We start from the raw sequence: 22,714 nt of genomic DNA on the forward strand, positions 1-22,714 counted from the left end.
ATTTATCGTGCTAGCGATCCTTGTTACTGTATTTTTCCCTTGTGAATCTGTGCCAGATAGACAAATCCAGAAAGCTCCAAACACAAAGGTGGCTTTAATCCAACCTGCAGACCTCAAAACCAGGTGATGGTGAGAAATGCTTTATCCCATATTTGGGATTTTTTTTTTTTGTTACAGCAGAGTAAATCATAATGAAATAATTATAATAACAATAACATTTAGTCAATGTGGACATCCAGGTCACATCAACATCCTGCCATAAAGCTGTTCTTTCTCTATCTCTAGTCTTATTCACATTCACCAGGACATAATGTCTCCCAGCCCACATCCACAGAGTCATAAGTACATAAAGCTTCACTCTTACCTTTCACTTTGAAAAACAAATACCTAAATTACAAGAAAAAACAAACTGACTATCCAACCATATAGTGAAGTGAAAAAGAAATACCCTGTTTCAGTTCTAAGGTGTTACATATAGGGACATCATAAAATGAATCTGGTCCTTAGCAGCTCTTAAATTATTAAAATGCAAACCCAGATGAATAATATAGATGTTATAACACCACGTCATTATTTTTTTACTAAAACTGGTAGCAGCTTCTCCGATCTCTCTCTCTCAGCAAGTGTGATGACCTTTATAAAAGCAGAAATTTTGTCTATTTGCAGGAGCATATGGGTGCACGTTAAAGATCACAGAGAAGGAGCTGTTGCTGTCATCAGTCTGGGGAGGCTTAGAAGGCAATATCTCCAAAAAGCTCATCATTCTGAATGTGAAAGATTATTTATCCATGGAAAACAATTAACATTCATGACATGTCAGCTGTCCTAGCAAACTGTCCCTAAGCTCAGTCCATGCTCAGAGAAACTGCACATTGCAGGCATTGAGTCAACCATGAACTCCTTTGTATACAAAATCTTGTGCTGTGACCTCAAGAGAGCAGAGCATAACTGAATGCCCACAAACCTCAAAGAACTGAAGCAACACTGTAACAAAGACTTGGCTCAATAATATGAAACTGATAGTTATATAGAAAATAAATAATAGTAATAATAATTACTTCAAGTTATTGATGCTAAAGGTGTTTTAGCATCAATAACATAGTTTTAAGACCTGCTAAGGACCAGGTGGCTTTTTTTTACTATCAGAAATGATCACCTGAAATAATCCACTTGACCAGAACTCATTATATACAAGTGAGGAAATGTGGGTCAACTGACACTTGATCTACCTGTATGCCAAATATTTGGTTGTACCTTTGTGGATACATCGACTCTTCTCTGGAGCACATGGAGTAGACGGTGGGTCAACAGAGATAATATTAATAACAGCGTAATGAAATGGGACTGGTGAATCATTTGATGATATCACACACCTGGAACATCAAAGGGGGGGAAAGCAAGCATACATTTGAGTTGTTAAGCCTCACAGTGGACAGAAACACTCTGAAATCTTTCTGTCTCATCCTTGTGCTCGGTTCATGGTCATTTCCCAGAATCCCCGCTTCTAGCTCACCCACCTGTCTGTGTCACTGGCACAGGGACCATCAGATTGAAATGTTTGGCATGTGTTGAAGACACAGACACCCTTTTAATTAAAAAAAAAATAATCCCCAAATACTAAGCTTAGCTTCTCATTGTGAAGTCTAACTGCTTTTTTTAAACAAATCTGCCACTAAAGTAACTTTGACATCTAATATTTCAGCCGCCTCTTTGTTTGGTTGAGTGCTCTACTACAGCAAAGACATACTCTCTCTGCTCTGCTGAGGGATGGGTAGGATTATTTATTTGTAACGCTGATTTGACAGAGGCTTTTCATCGAGGGCGAGAGCACAGACGTAAATTTGATTTGAGAGGTTATTAGGTCGAGGCTGCGAGTCCTGCGTTTGATGTTGCCTTTCTGTCACCATGAAGGACAGATAAGGGGATTCTGCACATACCTGTTGGCCCTGCTCACAGTGTATACATAGCACCCTTGACACTTGGAGCCAAACACACACCTACACTTGCTTGCACTCAAGATGAGTCGGAGCGAACGCAGCGGTAAGATCCTCCGATTCCTTCTCTGAACCTGAAGCGATCCTTCTTTGCTCACACTGAAAAGTTTTCAGAATCACAATGAATACAGCACTTGTGGTGAGTTTCTGCTTTAATGTACAATTTAAAGTTTATGCAGAAATTTTGACCTTTTTTTTCAAGATTTGAAGGTTAATGTGGTTTCATTTCAGGTGTCTGCATCTCTTTTTCAACTGGTTCTTGTCCTGCTCTTAATCCCTGGTCATGCTTCACTGACCAAAGTGAAGCACGGCAACACCTCAGGTAGGATTTCTGATAATTGCTGAAAGGAGAAGGTGCTTTGGAGCCTTTCTAACTGCTCTGCTCTGTTATGGTCTCAGGAGTGGTGTATCTGGGATCTGCGTTTGTTGATGAGGCTCTTCAGAGGGCGATTGAGCTGACTGATGCTGCTTACACCCACACGAGTGAAAGGTAGAAATTCTTTATTCTGGTCTAAAATATATCTGGAAATATCTCAAACCAGGCTGACACATAGAAGAAAATAAATCTTTTTACATCTGCGAGGGACTGAATACACAGTTCTGAATGTTTCCAGGGTGAAGACGTCACTGTCTGAAGGCGCTCTGAGACCCAGTGACCTGCTGGCTCAGTTCAAACAGATTGAAAGCACAACCAGGACCCAGATCCGGGCTGCTGAACTGCTGGACAACACAGTGGAGCTGATCAGAGAGATGGTCTACACTAACACCATGATGCAGCCCAACGCTTACGGTACTGAACAGCAGCAGAACACCACGTAAACCTGCGGGCCATTTAATCTGATGAATGATTAAACAAGCTTTATTCTCCATCATATTTTTAGTTTGTTTCAGGATATAATATAACACAGCTAATTTATCTCTTCTATAACTCTTTGTTTTATGTGCTTTATTTAACCAAGTATGGGTGTTTTTGGTATTAAAAAATCTCTTGTTTAGGAGGACAGAAGATATTTTTACAATGATGACTACAAACAATACAGTTTACATATTGTGCCAGAAAATATTAGTCAGCGTAAGTTGACTCATGGAGGCTACTGAAGCATAATCAAGCTCAGCAAAACCAAATTCCAGAAGTAAATTTGGATCATTTGGATCATTTGTATTTGCTTTTGACAGGAAAGGACACAACAATTGATCTGATCTTTCTCATATATATTTCTTTATGTTTCAGTGTTACTAACTTGGACCTTGTTGTGCTTACCGTGCTCCCTCAGAAATGCTGAGTGAAGAAGATACGGAGAATCTGCTGCATGTGACGGGCTGCTCCGCTGAACTGCAGACGCCCAGCTGTCAGACAGACTGTCTCTCTGAGCGCTACAGATCCGTCACAGGCGAGTGCAACAACAGGTCAGAGCATGTATAAAAATCAGCATTTGACAGGCTGGCGCTGTGCCCAACAGAGATCGTTGTTTTCAGGTAACCATCTCTCTGTGTTCTGCTGCTGTACAGACAACATCCGAGATGGGGGGCTGCTAATATCCCATATTCCCGTTGGTTGGCTCCAGAGTATGAGGATGTATGGGGGATGCCCAGAGGGTGGGAACCAAAACACACCTATCACAATGCCAGCCTGCCTCCAGTAAGAGTCCTGCAGCAGCTCTCGGTCGTCTTCTGTCCTGCCAGCTGCTGTAAGCCCATCACTCCTCCTCCTCATCTCGTATGTTCCAGGTGCGGCTGGTGTCACAGGAAGTGCTGTTCACTCACAATGACAACATCTCTGTGGACTCCACTCTGTCCCACTTGCTGGTGGACTGGGGTCAGTGGATAGACCACGATCTGGTGCTGACGCCTCAGAGTCCCAGTACGGCTGCCTTTAAGACTGGAGCTGACTGCACCCACACCTGCAACCGAGACTCACCCTGCTTTCCCATCCAGGTGCATTTCACCAGCTCTCTTGGAAGGCTCTAATTTATGTTGTATTTTTTATAATTTTCCTTCACATGCTAAATGCTAAACCCGTAACCTGCACAGTTTCTGTATATTTACTGTATATCAGATTATCTCTTACCATTAGCACCAAACACAGGTTCGGTAACACTGTCAATGGTTTAAATAGAAAATATAAACCAGGAAATACTCTCTCATTACACCCAATTAGAAGATTTCTCATTGGCTGTTGTACGTAAAGTTCTGTGAAAAGAAAGTTCACTTGAGTCTAAGGAGCTTGGAAAGAAAAGTGTCTGGACTTCGTTAAGTGGCTTGAAGACGTTTCACCTCTCATCTGAGAAGTTTTCTTTCCAAGCTCCTTAGAATACGATGACCTGGATGACTGAGAACCTTCACAGACAAAGTTCAGTTGACTGTTTTCATAGGAATTAAGAGCATAAGTAGCAGCCAGGTGCACAAGCGAGGTTGAGCACATTTATTAAAGCAGAAGTTTAGGCAGTTTGAAGGTCTGGAGCATTCAGGTGTGTGCTAAGACAATGCTGCAATCTTGAGCAGACATTCAACCAAATTTACCCCAAGGTCAGAAAATGCAATGCTAAGAGAAATTGCCAAAAAAAAGAGAAAAAGATCTACATCTAAACCCTACAGTGCTCAATTAGCGTGTTAAGTGTTAAAGGTCATGACAGTACAATTACAAAAACACTGAAGAAGTATTTGGAAGGATTGCCAGGAGAAATCCTTTTCTGTCTAAAAAGAACATGGCAGCACGGCTCAGGTGTGCAAAGTTGCACAGAATCATTTGGTACTGGGCGAGAGAATTTATGGTTTTCAGGGTGTTTATCATTAACTCAGTTTCCCTGGGTCTTTTACTGTGTGTTCTGAATAAATCTTCTTTTTTTGTACCAGTACTGGTTTTATTTTGTCGTATTTATCTTCGACACCCTAAAGGCTGGACCGTGAAAATATTGTCCTACATAAACCAGTCCGTGGCGCAAAAAAGGTTGGGGACCGCTGCTCTAAATGACAAGCAAGGTGGTGGAGGGGTGATGATTTGGGCTTGTTTTGCAGCCACAGATCCTGGGCACCTTCCAGTCAGTTTGTCAACTATGAACTGAGTCATGTATAAGGACAGCAATCCCATGAACACCAGCGATTGTCTGAAAAAGAAAAGAATGAAAGCACAAAATGAGCCAATCAAATCCAGACCTCAGCCTGACTGAAATTCTGTGGGAGGACCTTAGGAGAGCCGTGCAAATGCCTACAAACCTCAATGAACAGAAACAATCTTGAAACAAAGAGTGAGCCAGAATTCCTCCACCATGATGTGAGAGACTGATAAAGTTACCTCACATTATTGCTGCTAAAGGTAGTTCTGAATCAATATTCTTTACTCCTGGAGGTGAAATTATTTTAGAAATTTGAAATTGACAGCTGTTCCCAAAAAAGACTAGACTTGCATCATTTTTTTTCCTTATATTGTTGCTATGGAAAAGAATGTCCTTCCCTCATCTGCAGCAGTTTAAAGACAACTTTCTTTGCTAGATCCCACCATCTGATCCTCGTAATGGGGTCCAGAGTTGCATGCCTTTCTTCCGCTCTGCTCCCAGCTGTGGTGCTGGAGTTCTGCCTCATCGTCAGCGGGAGCAGCTCAACGCCATCACCTCCTTTGTCGATGCCAGCATGGTGTACGGCAGCTCCACCAGCCTGGCTTCTGCTCTCAGGAACCAATCTTCTCCTCTGGGCTCAATGGCCATCAACTCCCAGCACTCAGACCACGAGCTCGCCTACATGCCCTTCCTACCTCGCCTCCAGGCTCACCTGGACCCCTGCGGCCCTCGCAACTCCACCACCTCAGGAACATCAGACAGGTCTGCTCACCGACAGAACACCACATCCTGCTTTCAAGCTGGTGAGTGGGCGAATGTAGTAAATTCTCCACCCACTGTAAGCTTCAGTGCAGCTGTTGCTCATGACTAATGCTTCACAGGTGATTCGAGAGCCAATGAACATCTGGGATTGATTGCGCTGCACACGCTCTTCCTGAGAGAGCACAACCGACTGGTCAAAGAGCTGCACCTGCTAAACCTTCACTGGAGCCCAGACACCCTGTACCAGGAGGCCCGCAAGATCATAGGAGCCATTCATCAGGTATCTGCAGGATTATCTGATGAACAACATATCACATCTACCTGTTCTCATCACTTTGACTGGTGTTCTAAATCCTTTAAGATCCTAACATGGGAGCACTACCTGCCACGGGTCCTTGGTGAGAATGCCATGTCTCATCTGATGCCTCCTTACAAGGGTTATGATCCTGACATGGATCCCAGCATTGCTAATGTTTTTGCAACTGCTGCATTTCGTTTTGCTCACGTCACCGTGCAACCAGTAGTGACCAGATTGGGGCCAGGATATAATGCTAACTCGCAGTATCCCTCTCTGCCGCTGCATCACTCACTGTTTGCCTCTTGGAGGGTTGTGCAGGAAGGTAAAGAGCAATGTTGTTGTTTTACTCTGATTACATGTACTCAGCATTTCTATTTCTGTTTTAATTTCCTCCTGTTGTTTCAGGTGGTATAGACCCAGTGCTGCGTGGCCTCCTGCTGTCTCCAGCCAAGCTGCAGACTCCCGGTCAGATGATGGTGGAGGAGCTGACAGAGAGACTCTTTCAGGCACAGGGTGGGATGCCTCTGGACCTCGGAGCCCTTAATCTCCAGAGAGGCCGAGACCACGGCCTGCCCGGTATCAAGACTTGCAACCTCTCACACCGATATCCCATCTGCTGACTGTCCTATTGTTCTCTTTTCCAGCTCCATGTTTTCATTATTGAAGTCAGCTAGAGTAGCTTTGCACCAGTCACAGTTAAAAGTAATCCATATGTGCAGTATCTTACATTTATCCTTAATACAGTCTCTCACTTCCGCCTCTATCTGAAACAAGACGTTTTAGAACCTCCCCTTTTAAACAGACTTTCTTGTGATTGGCTGCCCCCCATATTAGAGGAGGGGCAGGTGGGTGGAGATTACTTGCACATATAGTGTCTTTATTTTTATTTTTTATTTCTACAGTATTCCCTCTATTATCACAGGGCTTCCATTCTGGGGAAATCTGCAAAGTAGAAACCATATGTTTATTATATTACTTTTGTATATTTTAAGCCATAAAAATCCTCCCCATGCTCTTATAAACCCTATTATAACTTTGTTATTCATTTTTTAGGCTAGATAATGCTTATTTTTACTGCAAAAATAAATTGCAATTTTAAAAATTAAAACACGCAGAAACTGTAATATAAATTTGCAGATAAATCAAAAATGTAGCGTGTCTGGAAAGGTAAAACACGATATGACGTGGGAATACTGTATACTAATTCTTGTATTAAACTGTGTGTTTTCATATTCTAGCTGCAAAAAAAATGAGAGCACAGTTGATGTTATTGTAATGTAAGTCAACGTGCACAACATCACAGCATCATTAATAGTAGTTATACTTGTTTCCTTGAAAGTCTGCCATGAAGGGTGTGTGCTGACTCAGGAACCAGTCCCAGATGTAGGAATGTGTTAATAACCCTGCCAGGTGGCCTGTAGTCCTCTAATAGTTATTTGTGTTGCTTGATAATTAAGAGTTAAAACTGGCCCTCTGAAATTTCCCTCAGGGAGTGACTTCTCACAGAGCTAAGCCAACTAGTTCCTAATGCACGTTATCACGTGATGCTATTGCAACAGTCACTGCACAAAAAAACCTTGAGAGAATCCAGCTATGCAACCTAATCTCACCTTATTTATTTCATTTTTGTATATCTACACTTAAGTTTGAAGGTTCTAATTTCCCTACTATTACATCTGCCTTCCTTTTTAATTGTAAAGCACTTGGTAAAATCAGTATTTTGCTATGTTCACTTTCACATGAGCCCCATATATTTAATGCTTATCTCACTTTCTTCACTCCATCTTTAACCTGTAGTCTTCTGACTCATCTCCTCCATCAGGATACAGCTCCTGGCGAAGGTTCTGTGGCCTTTCTGTTCCCAACAACACACTGGACCTGGCTGAAATTCTGGGCAACTTCACTTTGGCTCACAAATTCCAACTCTTATACGGGACACCACACAACATCGACGTGTGGGTGGGTGCCATCTCTGAGCCAGCTCTGCCCGGAGGCCGAGTCGGACCGCTCCTGTCATGCCTGCTCGCGAGACAGTTCAGAGCGCTGAGAGACGGTGACAGGTGGGCCACAGCTAAAATTAAATTATTAAAAATATGATGCAAAAAGTGAAATTCTAAAATATGTGCTTGTCTTTCAAGGTTTTGGTGGGAGAGGGAAGGAGTGTTCACCCGCGCTCAGAGGAAACATCTGCGTTCAGTCTCTTTATCCCGCATCATTTGTGACAACAGCCACGTCACACATGTCCCTGCCGACCCGTTCTCACGCACCGAGACCTCGGAGGACATGTTGGCCTGTTCTGACCCCCTCATCCCTCACCTTGACATCAGCCCCTGGAAAGAGCAGGACTCGGGTGAGGCTGTGGAAAACAAGTTGTGTCGAGTATGAAGCTGGGATGGCCTTATTTTTTCACTGACTTTCTCACAGATCCCCGCTGCGGTCCAATACCCAGGATTCAATTTGGCTACTATCTCCTCTGTAACTCGGTGATCCTGTATCAGTGTCACTCTGGCTACAAGCTGCTGGGAGCTTCATCCATCAGTTGTGATCCAAACAGCCAGCAGTGGAGCCCAGCACCCCCATCGTGTCAGGGTACGAAAACGAAACTGTCTAGTCAAGCCCTGATGGCATGTGTTGTTCTTTTCTTTTAACGCCAGAGTTTAACATTATGTTTTTTGTTTAAGGAATTATAATTGTTAAAAAATAACTTTCATTTAAGCTCAAGAATGAATTTGAAATTCCAACTTCCAGGAAGAAATTTTAACCAGGAAAATTCTAAAATTAAAATTAAAAATACAATTCTCCAGAAAGGGCAATTTAACTAATTGCTGGAGTTTATTTTAAACACATTTTTAGCAGTTTAGTCAGGTATATTATCTACATGAATTGTTTCAATATCTGGGCTGCAGCCCTCAGTGGACTGTGAAGGTACTGCGGCTGGGCCCTAGTCATTTATTTTTTTTAATAAATCATTCAGTAAACTTGTTTTTTAGTTAAAAATATGCCATTAAATATGTCAGTTTGGCTGATTTTGCAGATATCGATGAATGTGAGGAAATGACTTCTTGTCCACAACACCTGGAGTGCCTGAACATACCAGGCTCCTTTGTGTGCTCAGGTTGGTTTCAGATCACTTTAAATATTTCCCAATGTGAATTTTAAACACCATTCAGCACGTACTAAACGTCTGTCACTTCTGAACACCTCTTCACATGACCCAGAGCCCTCCTCGCTATCGGCCGTCTCCATCGTCACCGCAGTGATAGTTGTGTTTGGAGGCGTGGCCGTGCTGGTGATTGGCATGTTCTGTTTTCGAAGGCGAGTCATCTGCATGCAGATTTCTCATTTTACACAAACACTGGTGGGCTAGTTTCAACAGACTGAATTGAATTGAAATGTAATGATTAAAGGAGCTATACAAACATGTTCATACATCACTAAAAATATTTAACATTTCAATAACTGAATTTGTTTCTTGCAGATATCTCCCAAAGAGAGAAGCGCTGGTGACTGCTGGATGTTGCCAAGAGAAAAGTTAATCAATCCTTTGTAAGAGTTTGGTTGATTTTTGTTGTAATATTCCTGTGAAATTATCTAAATGTTTTTAAATGTTCTTATGTATTTAGTAGACTAGCTGCAGAGGTTTTTTTTCATCTTAATTTATATGTATCACATCTGTGTTCAATAAGAGTTCAGCTTATAAGAAATTCATCTTGATTTCATCTTTTCTCCTCCGTGCCCATTGATAAACAGCAGGTCAAACTATTTATTAAGGTCTGCTGTAATCGGTACAAAGAGGTCATCAAAACAGCAGCTCAGAGAAGTCTTTCCAATCCGGAAACTCAAATCTTACTGGAATGTCGGCTTCATAAAGCCCCTCTGAGCTGGACACGGTCTAAGTATTTCCTCGGTATTCCTGCTTGAGAACCTGTTTGGCGTATGTAAGTGTTATGACCTTATTCTAACCCCAAATCTGTGACGTGCCCAGAGCAAACATCACCCCTGGGTTATCTGGTTGCACTGGGTTGAAATTAATTGAATTGATGAGTCTTTCCCGAGCAAACTTCCGGAGTCTCCCTCTCTTGATCGGATTTCTAATAATAAAAGAGACATGGTACAAAAGTGACAGCTGGTATACAATGCCTCGTGTTTAATGCAGCTTTTACACAGTTGATTATGAGTACACTGAGGTCAGGAACCTCAAAGCCCTGCATAAGGCTAAGAAGCAGTTATTGCACGTTCTGACACACTATACTTCATTGTTACCTTTAAAAGATTTCTGTTTTTTAAAAAAGTCAGTAACAATAAATCTATAATATGAGATACAACCTATATACACTATGGCTATTTTCTGCATTCATGCAAAGTCAATTATGGCTTTTACTTTATGTTCATACTGTTAACTACAGATGTGCAAAACTCAATCACATCTTAAAAGCTTTTTTCACCTGGCACTGTAAAGCTCTCCCTACTCTGAGCATGGGTGGGTAATAATTAACGATACATCTGATTTTTAGGTACAGGGCTAACGAGAAGCTGAAGGTGACTAAGTTAAGTCTTTGTACAAGGCAGAGCAGGAAGTGTACCAACAAAATTAAGGCCATGCTCAGAATGAAGGTCTGGGCTGTGGTGTCTGAGCTGATAACTGAAAGTACAAAGAAAACAAGCTGAATCATTGCTGTGTGGAAACAATAAAACTATTACACCACATATTTGTAATACTTGAGGTTAAGATTGTGCTCATTATTTTGCAGGCTAATGCCTGAATCAGGACACACAGTCTATTGTATAAATATGAGAAATTTTGTATTCCGTGGGTGATTCAGTAAGAAGTTTCTCCACACTTTCTTGGGGACAACAGTTATTTTCCAGGAATGTGGTGCAACAGAAAAAACTTCTCCGACATGTCTGGGAATAATATCATCTTTTTTTTCCCTTCCTTTTTTTTTTTTTTTTTTTTTTTTTTAAAAACATGGACTTTAATGTCATTCCTGGAGTGCTGGTTTGATTCTAATTGTTTTATTGCATTTCCAAAAGTGACAAACATGTTTTTCTTCCCTTGTCGGTGACCTTTGCTGCAGCACTGTTCAACCTGATCAAAGACATGTGCGTTGCCACAGTTACCCAAGGCTGTAACTGCTATGCTCTCTTGTTGAGTGTTCCAGGTACCGTCCTAGCCCTGGTCAGTGAGGTAGAAACCTAATTTGGCCACATTCATCTCTCTACGAAGACGCATGATTTCCCAGAACATCTGCTCCGCTGAACATGGGAGGAACAAAAAAAATTAGAAAGAAAGATGTTGGTTGTTGGCAAAGTTAAGACCGAGTGGTAACAGAGCCGTGCACCTGTAATTCAATTTTAAAAGGAAGACACATTATTCTCTAAGTAATTCTATGTAGTGCATAACTTCATGTGTTTTCTGGGAAAGAGGAAATTATTAAATGATACATCATATAATAAAAAGGACAACTGATTATTAATAAAACATCAACATAATGATTATTAAATAAAGATGTAAAAAGGCGAGATTAATCCATCACAACACAGCTCGTGCCCCAAAAAAATACAGTGGAAGAAAGTTACCACAAAGTTACCATGAAATTACCCACTACTTACTTATGCTGTACTTAAAAATACTACCTACTAGCAGTACAATTTGTATCTTTCAGTAAAATACCCAAAGTTACTCACTACTTAAAATTCCTCATGCATTGCATAAAATGACTTGCATAATAATTACATTTGCTTAAACTATTTCTTTCTGTGTCTCTGTTAACTTACCATCATGTCTCACCAGGCCCTGCTGGATGTAGCGGATATAAGTGAAGAAATTGCAGACAGCCGTGATCTAGAAAAGCGAATATGTGACAAGGTCACGACTCTACACAGTGGCTACGCAAACTTTTATAACACTGGCATGTCTTGGAATTTTGTATCATTCAAACATTATTACTATAACTGCAGAAAAGTAATGAATGATAATTAAACTTTGCAATTTGTACATATGAAGATGAAAATCACATTAAAGGCCTCTAATGAGAATAAAACAAAACATACAAAACACGAGAAGAAAAAAATGATATACTATGAAAGCTACCTGCCTTAAGGCTTCAGCTAGACAGAAGATGTTAAGTCGTTGCGTGAGTGCATCATTTGCTGGGTGGAGTTAACTAATGCTAATATGGTGCAAAGCATGCTTAGGGCGAGGCACACAGAAACCAAACATTCCTTCAGAGAGAAAGATTGCCTGAGAGAAACAGCTGAGGATCTGAACCACAGGTAGAAACAACATGTGTTTGCTTGAGTCAAACTGTTTGATAAGGGTGTGCAAACAAGACTACAGGTGTGCCTTGGACGGAAAGGAAGTGATATTTACCCGTGCTCGGCTGGAAGGTGAGATGTAATAGTAGCTCTCTTTGTCGCCAAGTTTAATGCGATGTTTGCAAAGCCGTGACAGGCCACTTAATGCACATTTTCTACAAGAGAAAACAACGTGTCAACAATTTATTGCAGCACAACGTAGATGCACAATCATCTGTTTTAGGACAGGATACAGCAAACATGAGCTTACAGGCCTTTAGTTCTTCAACAGTAAAACATACTGAGAACACTTTACAACTCGTTTTAGTGAAAGAGGTGCGCAGAGAGAAAGTTAGCCACAAAAGGAATGAAAGTGGGATCCCGTCTGGTTCATTAATTTACAGATTTGTTTATATCGTTCCACACATCTGTGTTGACAGTTTTTTATTTCATGCCACAGTTATCAGAGTTAGTGAAAAGCTGAAAGGGTTATTAGCTCCCGAGAGGACTTACGTCTCTACTGCAGCCCTAAAGCCACTGGAAAAAAAAAAAAACAATTTTAGATCAGGGTGATTAGAAATGTGCCCACTGATTAAACCACTCTCAGTCATAATTGTAAGATAGACAAAAGGCTCTGATCATAAACCATCGATGGAAAAACCAAACCAACCAAATCAGAGCAGTGAGTGGTGAAACACCACAGGATGACAGTCGGGTAACTCACTTAGGACCTCCACACTCTATAGCTGAGGCTTTAACCATCGGTACTGCCGACATGGCGACAGGCTCAATGGTCAGAGAGTTGTTCTCCACTGCGCTCTGGACCAGGTGGGACAGCTGTGGAGAACAGGAATCAATAACTTTAACATAACTTCACATTAACCTCCTAAGACCCGAACTCTTCCACAGCATGCATTTTTTGGGTATATTGGGGCCAGATGAATGTAAAAACAAAGAATTGCCACATTTTTTTTTTACCTTATTTCTGTTTTTAAGAAAAAATAAGAGCCACATATGAGGATAATCATTAAAAATTTTTGATAAACAGTAGCAGTATAATGTCCTTATAAGTGGATATCAGGCCCTTGTAGAGCAAAATTGAGTATTTTGGTCTAAATAACCCAAAATGTGATGTCCACATATGTGGACGCCAGGTCCTAGGAGGTTAAAATACACACGAAGCAGCATGGTAGCTGTACAAAGAAGCAGTGAGTATGACCTCTGATCTCGTGAAGGAGAGGCAGGGCCCGATGTCTTCTCTGTAAATACGACTCAGGAAGGCGGAGGAGCGGTCAAGGCTCGGGTGTTCCTTCCACATCAAAAACTCAGCAAACAAAATGGAGTCCATCTGCAGAGAGAAAGCCAAACCTTCACTCAAACTGGATAAAACTGATTCTCTGACACACATCTAGATTAAAGACGCGTTTAATCCCCAAAAGACCGATGACTGAAAATAAACGATCCACTGTTGAACACACAAAAGTGTTTAAATACTAAAGATAAGAAAATCTTGTATTCAAAGAATTCGGGCTGTCAAAACATCAGAGTTTAAAAAGGAAATATCGTCAATATAAAGCCCATAAAATTCCTCCACCTTATTTAGGATTTATATGATAGAAGACAAATGATCTCAGCAGACCTGAAGTGAAAATCCTTTTAAAATAATCAGGAAGTCTGGGAATACCAAAACAGACTGGACTGGAGCAAACCTTGAGCACGCTTTGGTCAATTCATATAGCTCATAATCTGGATTTAGAGAGTGTCTATAAATCTATGTTCTTCATACTTCAAACAAGGCAAGTCTCAACAAGAAGCCCATTTTAATAAAGCAGACAGCGCTGCTGTGGGTTTAACAGGCAGTTAAAGAAAATTCAAAACACATCAGTCGATCCTTTAAGGTGAAAAACGTAGTTAAGGTCCACCATCGCTATGAATTAAGGGATGTAATCATCTCCTCTCCTTTCATAAAAAGGATGGTCCGATGCATCCTCTGCTAAAGGATGTAATAAATGAAATACTGAAACACCTCATTTTGTTATCTGGAGAATTAAAACAGCTCTTAGTAATGCTGCTGTGCAGATACTCCAGGTCAGGTCACTCAGTAACTGTCCCAGGCAAAACTGGCTGTTCGACAGCACTCAGTCAAAGTTATGGAGTTTGTTGTAGGAAGGGATTCCCACAGTGTGAAAATTATGGAGTTTCATACTGAATTTGGCAGGAACACTTTCAGTGGCTGTAAGATCTACAGCGCCTCCTTCCATATTGAAAAAAAAATGTAATATTGAAAATTGTTTCTAGCTGAATGGACACTTTGAGCTCTTTAAGCTAAAAACTGCTCCAAACGGTTTGTTCATTTCCATTTTGACCATTTGTTTAACTTTAGCTTTCATTTTTTTAATGTTAGTTTTACTTTTTATTCTTTATTCTTATTCTTATCAATGGTGTTGTTGTTGGTAGTAGTAGTAGTAGTAGTATATGGGCGGTACTAGCAACGGGGAAGTAAAATAATCCAATGCATCATTATAACCACTTGACTGACAGTCATGTAGACATCCTCAATGTCAAACATCAGCAACAATGTCTCCTCAGGCTCATTGCATAGACAAATATCTCCAGAGAGACAAGATTTTGATTTTGGTTTTTGATTTCTTTAGCTTGTTTTCAAATACACAATATCATTTCTTGTAGTTTTTAGTTCTCTAAAAACTTGTTTTAGTTCGTTATAATAACCTTTGTTCATAGTAAGACATAACACCAGTTATGTGGACAGGATCTAGAGACAATATCCCCACAAATGACACATCACTTGCAGTTAAACATTAATCCATTATGATAGAAAAGTCAAACAATAATTTCAAACTCATAAAAAAAAAAAAAAACAACAGCTGCAAAACTGTGAGCCCGAAATTTACAACCTTGGGTAATATGGATAAGAGACACCAGGGACAATTCGTTTTGGTAACCCTACCACACTTTAGCAATGAGCCAGAGGCACTGACATTACTGAACCAGCTCTACAAATTCTCGAAATTATGGCAACATAAAATGGTATCTTTTGTTTTTGTTGTAGTCATACTAGACAATACAGTGAGTGTGTCATGCTTGGCAATTTTCAAAAATATCTATAATATCTCGATATTAGCCAACATATCAGTGATTATCTGTCAAGAACTGGGTATAAACGTTGTGTATCACTAATGTACGTTCAACACACATAACTCCAGTAAGAAGCAAACAGCTGCATCAAGAAGTCCCTGTTCACCTTACATACACGCTGACAAATTTCAATACAAACTACAGAAAGAAAAGCTCTCAGACCAGACATACCACACTCTTGACTCAACAGATATCACAGTCTAGAATCACAGTCAAGACACAGGTAAATTTGAAAGATTAGAGAAATGTAGGAAATGTAAACGAATGCAGATTACCTGTCTGCCATCAGTGCCCATCCCCTCTATCTGTTTTTGCCATTGAGGGTCATAGGTCATACTGACAGACTGGCCAGGTATCAGACAGAAGATCAGAGAGAGGAGGGCAGGAGCAGCAGGCTGAGAGAGGAAGAGACCCCAGATAAAGACAAGAAGAACAAGTCGGAGAGGTTAGCAGAAAGAAGGGAAAAAAGGAAAGAGAATCTGGCTAAAAGTGATAAAAGTGACTGGAAACAGAAATGGGAAATAAAGTGGGACGCATATGGACGCATACCTGAAGGAGAGGAGAGACAACTGTATAAACTTCAGTTTACCTCTCGGTCCTCTTTGGACACAGGCTGAATGGAAACTTCTTTTTTTGCAGGTGAGAGTGGAAATGCACCGCTGGCGCTCTTGTTCCGTACGTGCGATTTGTACGATCCCCTGGTACCTGAAGACTGCAGCTGTGGATGCAGCTGGCGATTTGGTGAAGAAGGTGTGGACGTCAACACCAGAGTCTTGAGTGCTGTCACTTCTGCTTGCAGAACATCAATCTGCAAGCCAGACACAAAAAAATTTAATATTGATAATTTGAGGCTATTTTATGACCTTCAACTATGTGAAAAAAAACTGTTCTGATTCAGGAAAGATTTCTGTTCTTCACTGTTTTAAGTTTTTTTTTTTTATTAAAGAAACTTCACACACACCTTCCCCTGAGCCTCCTTGAGCTGTTTCTCTGAAGCTGCTTGTTTCACGTTAGCATCACGCACCATCTTGTGAGCCTCCTGTTGAAAAGTAAATTGAGACTAATTAAAATTGTACGTTCAAAGCTCAGCAGCTAGACAAAGACAGTGACTGGCTGGTCAACACAGCACAACATGTAAGGAAAAAGATGACCTTCGTGGCATTAAAAAGCTACTTTTGGTAAGAAGTGTGCTGTCAATTTTGCGACTGAAAGGTATTTTCTGCAGCAGGTCTTACTGCATATGTTTAAGAGTGTAAGATTTTGAAATATACTTTGGATTATTTTCCATCAGAAATTATCTGCGCTGCTCTTAACAGACTTCTGTTCACTATTAAATTGAGCTGGCTGCATCTTTGTTTATATATTGATGCATTTTAGTAGCTAAACCTCAGAGCTAATTTAGAACAAACTTGGTAAATCTTGCTCTTAACAAAGAGATGGACTCCTCCAGAGTCAGTGGGTCAAAATTTTTTCAAAGCAATTACAATGTTGCTTTAAAAAAAAAAAAAAAAAAAATCACATCAACCTGAAATTTTTATTTATATAAAGGAAGTGATGGTTCTGTAGAAATGCAAACTGCTGATTTAAGGACTTTTGTGGCATAGCACCAACCACCTTCTTCGTCACCAGCTGTCAGAATTACAGTGCACTCAGCAGAGAGCGATGATTACTGCTGACCTCAAACAGACTGGCTGTCAGCTCCTCTAGCTCCTGCTCCAGTTGATTCCTAACTTGCGACAGACGCTCGCACTCCTTGTCCTTTAGTTTCAGTTCCTGAGATGTGCAGGGGAAAAGGACACAACCACATTTAAAACAGAGAAGAACATTTGCATTGTCAGCGCCTTGTTTTCCTGGTCACACTATCTTTTGTTTCTCTGTGTGTGCGCAACCACAAAGTAGGTTACTATACATTCTTTGCAGCATCCAGCTGTTCCCTGAGGATTTCGGACCCTTTTTCCCTGATTTCCAGGGAGGAGCTGCGAAGCCGGGAGAGCTGGCCATGGCCTCGGATTGACGTGGGCCCGACCTGGCCTCCTCCCTCCATTCTGGTCTCTGGTTCTGGATCCAGATCTACCAACCTTCACAAGACCACAAAAAATTAATTGTGTAATAAAAATAAATAAATATATAAAAATAAAATCAATCCTGTACTTAACTACACCCTAATGAGGTTTTTACAGTAATTTAAAAGACTAAAATTAACACCAATGATAAATAAACTAAACATCTACAAGAAATAAAAAGTAAACTGAAACTAGAACCACTTTTTAAAACTACACTATAAAATGTAAACAAAAACTAAAACTGTAGAAAACCAAATAATACTTAAAAGAAAAAACACCAAACCATAACAACCTTAGAGCCAGTGTGATTACTTACAAAACCCTGAGATTCATTTCTACTTACTTTTACAGTGTCAACACAATCTAACAATAATAGCCTTCTTGGTTACAACAGTGCGCTCACTGCAAGACCCCGGGGTGGACCTCGCACCACAGCTTGGAAACCCCTGATACAGCATTAAAAATCCCGACATTTGAATTTAAAGGAAGCTTAAGTTACTTTTATCCCCAAGTTGCAGATAAATCGGTCCACAAAGCAGCTAAATAATTAGCAGACCTTGAGCTAACTAGCTAGTTAGCTTACATTTCCAACTTTTTTTCTTTCTTTTTTTTTTTCCACGGAGAGGTCCCTCGTCAGTATCCGCCCTTACCCTCTCTGTCAGTGTCCGGGACAGCAGATAAATAAACCTCCCAGCCCGTCTGCGTATTTGTCAGCTGCTTCTCGCCAGTTTCCCTGAGCTGCTGCTGCTGTTAAGTTAAGAAATATAGCATAAACCAAGCTAATGTCCGAGCGAGTTTCAGTGAAACTAATCCCAGTCGTTTTCAATCACAGCTGAGGAATGCGGACGCCTGCGCAGACGATCAACCGCCCAGCAGCAGCAGTTTCAGTCAGAAACAAGACGAAAATCAAGAGCAATGGTTTGCACTTCCTAGAAATAACACTCACTCCTTTCTTCTCCTTTTTTTTGCCAAGACAGGAAAATGAGTGTATCTCCTTTTTCCTGCCTCCTCCTCCTTCTTCTTCTCTCTTCTTCTCTCTCACAAGTCACATGATGACATCCACCCGACTGCCCAAACGGCACGTCCTGTACGTGGACCAACAAGGTGTCACGGGTCTACCTGCTTAGGTGTATGCTTTTTGCGTGACCAGAGACAACCGATTACAGAGTCACTCTATGGAAAATCAGTGAGTCCCCCCTCTCTGATCCCCAAATATCAGCTGATAATTTTTATTTTACTTTATTTTGTAGTAACTTTATCATACTTAATGGAACCATACAAATAATTTTTCTTCACTGGGTAAAAGCCATTCAGGGCACAGAAATGAAGTAAGAGGCCTAAAATCCAGCTTTTGTAAGTGCAATGTAGCACAGAGTGACAGAGCCTTATGTACTTACCGTGTTTATATACTTTATATTAAGTGTTAAAATCTCTTACATTCAAGGATGATAAAACATAATGTGCGCTAGTTGCATTTATTTATTTTTTTGTAATCAAAATTAAAAATAGTAAGTTACTAAAAATTGTTTTTTCATTTAGTAGAACTTGATTTTTCCGATTGTGCAATACTAATTGTTTACCCACAAGTTATTCTTAGTACTGTGTACTGGCAATGAATAAGATGTCTTAACATAGTTATCTTTTTCTCTTTTTTTCAGTCCACATGTTTGCATACTTTTTTAAGTTCCTGGAACTAATTAGGTTTTACAGGGTACTCAGAATAAATAAGTTGCCCTAACTTAGTTATCTTAAGTAAGATTAGCTTTTTTGAGGCAACAAGTTTGCATACTTTTTTTAAGTTCTGGGAACTAATTTGATTTTACAGTGACCTGATTCCTGCTGTAATTAAATCAGAAGTTTGATCAAAAGATAGTCAAGAATCAATAAAGTTGAATAAAAATATAATTTTAATGTGTAAACCTTTAAGCCCTGTCTGTGAGGAAAGTGTAGCAGGCAGAAAGATAGAGAAATAGAAATGTTTTTGATTTTATTATGCATGAACAACCAGAAGAAGTCATTTTTAACTGTATTGCGATTGATTAAGCCTTCTTTTTTTACAAATTGGATTCACTGTTTTTGAGATTTGCTTTGCTCACTGCCACGATCTTGGATTGGGGCAGTGAGGGCGTTCTCCCCTTAGCCATGCAGGATGGCTGAGGATTGTAAAACCAAAACTGAGAAAGTTTTTGATTTGAAGGTAAATATGTTAAATAAAAAAGTTAATTATGAACCAAAGTTAGTTTGCAGTCTTATCTGCAAACGTGCTGAACTTATTGTACCAAAAAGGTGGTGAGATTTTATCCCCTATGGTTGCCTCCAGGGTCCCTGAACTTTAATGTTCATCATGGTTTTATATTCATATGAAATATGGTTGAAGTTACAAATAATAATATCAGCGCCAATACTCTAAGTTTACATTTTTTTCTATTCTTGGATCTGTTTGATGTCACTAAGAGCCAATATTCTAATATGGTTATCTCAGCCCCACACCTTTTACTGTGAAATCAGAAGCCCCATCCACTTGCTCTTCAAACCTGGTCTGCCAAAATCACAGAGCGAGGATGTCAAACTTGTTTTATATTGTGGGCTGGACCAGTTAAACTATCCTTTCTTTAACTACACACGTAATCCCTGAGATATAGTAACATAGTGTTATGTGTTAACATATATATATGTAATATAAAAAATCTACTTCAGGTTTTTCTATGAGATAAAGAAATGCTGCTGCATTAATTACAGACATCTGTCAGCATGACTCTTTTGGGTGTAAATTGTAAGAAATAAATGTGTAAAATTACAGAGTTCTGGCATCTCATTGCCCAGGCTGTCCTGTAAGTATATATTTTTTTTTATTTTACTGAGGGCCCACTATTAAACAAAAAAAATTTTCTTGAGTAGTTTCTGGAAAAAACAGGAACTTTGCTGTCACTGAATTGTTTTACTTAATTACTTTGGTGTAGTATGAATGGCCATGGTGGAGGTCTTTATCATTAGGCAAAACTATAAAACTTACAGTTAAAAGTCTAGGATTATTCTTTCCTTCACATTTTCTAAAGCCATCCAATTGGCCGGATTGGAGTCTTTAACTGGCCGATTCCGGCACCTGGGCCTTATTTTTGACACTCCTACTATAGATGGTGTAAGAGACCGATGTAGCTACTCAGCTGTTTATGAAGTCCTGAAACCGCACGTGATGAGCAAGGAGTGGATCTGACTTTAAAACCAAGAAGGAAGCCCACTTGTTGGGTAATGACATTTAATTGACGAGTCTTTAGCCAATGAGCATTCTTAGACAACCTCCTGACTCTAAGCCTAATCATTTCAATATGTCCTAAAAATACAGAGCAAGGTTTTTTGCAACCAGATGAGTCGCCTCCTGCTGGCCATTAAAAGGAATGCACAAATCAGTAGACGTAAGACCAGTGTGATAAGGGTGGGGATAAATCATGTCCAGGAACACTAATTAATAGATCACAATTTCACACAAGGCTGTGAGACTGTGTTGGTTTACATGAAGCAGCCAATCAGAAGAGAGGACAGGGAGCTACAATAGTTTCCTTCAGGGGATGAACTTGGCTACTCCAAGGTCCAGTTTTTCTTAAATTTTTTAAATCTCTGACATGTCCTGTCAGTGAATTTGTCAGTAGGAAAGAATTAGGAATACTGCTGACTGCAGGGTTTAAGACGCTAAAACTCGCAGCGTTCTGTGTGGATTACATTTCAAGCATTTATCCTCCATCTCAGGCCAACACCGGCACGTTTTCCAACTTTTGCATGATCGCCGAACAGCAGAAGGATTTTTCATTTACAAAACATGCCTAAGAAAATACCAATCACTGTTGGAGTTACACTAAAACTAAACACAGACCTTTGTTTGCACTTTTGCATATCTGACTCGGTCACCTTGTTACAAGTGCACGCGCCCACAATCACAGACTTCACACTGAGCAGGACTTGTGACAAAGCAATGTGCTACTTTTAGATACATTTTGCACCATGTGCAGAATTACACAACTATCTCTGGAGAATCTGGATAAAGGGAAGATAAATGTATACATGAATCTTTATACATAAGCAGCAACTGGCACGTGTTATGTTAAAAAATGTGTTTTATCAGTTTATCCAGTGCTCCAAGATTTAACACTTACTGTCCGACAACACAGCCTTCCTCCTCGATGACCTTGCCAGACTTGTGCCTGACAGTAGACACATTTTGTGTGCCAAAGAAGACTGCAGAGGAGTATACTGCAATCCCAGATATTCCCGCCTTGAGGACTTCATATCCCGGGCTCGATGAAGTTGAAGGTGGAGAAGAGGAAATCTGGACGCTGTGAATTCCCTCAAAAGCATCCATAAGTTATCTCTCAGGCTGTGCAGAGATTCATCAAATGCTGTTGGATAGCTCCTGGGATGGTTTAGTTTGTGGAAGGATGACTCTGACGTGTGTGGGTATTAAGCACCTAAGATGCAGAAAACACAGAGTTACATACTGCAATTTAAAATCAGTGCAACTAACTTCAAGATCTTTCCCCCTTTCTGAATACCACATTTTCTTTTCTTTGCAGGCTGATTGTGCTCAGTCTGTTAAACTGCACTTGTGAGATGAATTAAGGAGAAAAAATAGAGAGGATATACTCACCAGAAATATGTAAAACTGATTCACAGATGTTGCCAGTGCAGAAGAGAATCTGCCAAAAGCAGCAGAAACCAAACACCCTGCACTTCGCCCTGCTGTTGGTCCTTCTGGTTATACAGGAAGGGTTAATCACTAACACACTCTGACCAGTAGCAATTCAGCTGTATGCATTTTTTCCAGCAGAGGGGGGTCACACACGTTCTCACCTGACCAGGAGTTTGCCATGATGAAATCCTGCTACAGATGGGAAAAAAACAGCAAAGGTGACCTGACATTGAAACACTAGAACAATAGCTCAGAGGTGTGTACCTAATGCACACCTCTGAGATGTAGAAAAAGTGTTAAATTACAAAAAGTCGAAGCGGGCTGAGATTTGGTTCACAGAGTCATATTTCTAACCTAAACCCACACACTCAGCATTTATACTCGTAACCAGCCTATTTGTGGCAGTGTGG

At 40.3% G+C, this 22,714-nt stretch overlaps 2 protein-coding genes across 7 annotated transcripts; one reads left to right on the forward strand and one right to left on the reverse strand.

The window, feature by feature from the left end:
• The first annotated feature begins 86 nt into the window (after nucleotides 1-86).
• epx (eosinophil peroxidase) lies at nucleotides 87-11,064 on the forward strand. The gene is made up of 16 exons (XM_042228446.1): nucleotides 87-2,133; nucleotides 2,226-2,316; nucleotides 2,394-2,484; nucleotides 2,609-2,784; nucleotides 3,269-3,401; nucleotides 3,504-3,633; nucleotides 3,723-3,929; nucleotides 5,484-5,850; nucleotides 5,929-6,089; nucleotides 6,171-6,429; nucleotides 6,513-6,683; nucleotides 7,930-8,167; nucleotides 8,246-8,457; nucleotides 8,532-8,696; nucleotides 9,142-9,222; nucleotides 9,326-11,064. Exons 1-16 carry the CDS (start codon nucleotides 2,116-2,118, stop codon nucleotides 9,472-9,474), a joined length of 2,649 nt encoding a protein of 882 aa, XP_042084380.1. The 5' UTR covers nucleotides 87-2,115; the 3' UTR covers nucleotides 9,475-11,064.
• On the reverse strand, nucleotides 10,228-18,720 carry rab3il1 (RAB3A interacting protein (rabin3)-like 1). Of its 6 annotated transcripts, none has more exons than XM_014339861.2 (12): nucleotides 18,570-18,720; nucleotides 17,470-17,638; nucleotides 17,238-17,333; nucleotides 16,522-16,599; nucleotides 16,150-16,368; nucleotides 15,836-15,955; nucleotides 13,624-13,752; nucleotides 13,129-13,241; nucleotides 12,918-12,941; nucleotides 12,481-12,580; nucleotides 11,886-11,952; nucleotides 10,228-11,363 (listed from the first exon to the last, which is right to left on the reverse strand). In XM_014339861.2, the coding sequence occupies exons 2-12, from the start codon at nucleotides 17,602-17,604 to the stop codon at nucleotides 11,278-11,280; spliced, it is 1,167 nt and encodes a 388-aa protein (XP_014195347.1). In that variant the 5' UTR covers nucleotides 17,605-17,638; nucleotides 18,570-18,720; the 3' UTR covers nucleotides 10,228-11,277. The 6 variants fall into 6 exon arrangements, with proteins under 6 accessions (XP_014195347.1, XP_005941730.1, XP_005941729.1 ...); XM_005941668.3 differs by lacking the exon at nucleotides 18,570-18,720 and adding an exon at nucleotides 18,274-18,559; XM_005941667.3 differs by lacking the exon at nucleotides 18,570-18,720 and adding an exon at nucleotides 18,207-18,559.
• Between the last annotated feature and the right edge of the window lie 3,994 nt (nucleotides 18,721-22,714).

The sequence above is a fragment of the Haplochromis burtoni genome, unplaced genomic scaffold (genome assembly GCF_018398535.1).
Source record: "Haplochromis burtoni strain Fernald_Lab_line unplaced genomic scaffold, NCSU_Asbu1 Contig_324, whole genome shotgun sequence".
NCBI lineage: Eukaryota > Metazoa > Chordata > Actinopteri > Cichliformes > Cichlidae > Haplochromis > Haplochromis burtoni.

Bases quoted from the DNA above. Each gene is read 5' to 3' on its own strand.
- rab3il1 (XM_005941667.3), bottom strand. The intron at 15,956-16,149 runs GTAAACTGAAGT...TTCCTCTCTCAG, and splicing joins TGTCCAAAGAGGACCGAGAG to CCTGCTGCTCCTGCCCTCCT. The intron at 11,364-11,885 runs GTAAGTTAACAG...TCCCATGTTCAG, and splicing joins GGGCCTGGTGAGACATGATG to CGGAGCAGATGTTCTGGGAA.
- epx (XM_042228446.1), top strand. The intron at 8,458-8,531 runs GTGAGGCTGTGG...ACTTTCTCACAG, and splicing joins CTGGAAAGAGCAGGACTCGG to ATCCCCGCTGCGGTCCAATA. The intron at 8,697-9,141 runs GTACGAAAACGA...CTGATTTTGCAG, and splicing joins AGCACCCCCATCGTGTCAGG to ATATCGATGAATGTGAGGAA.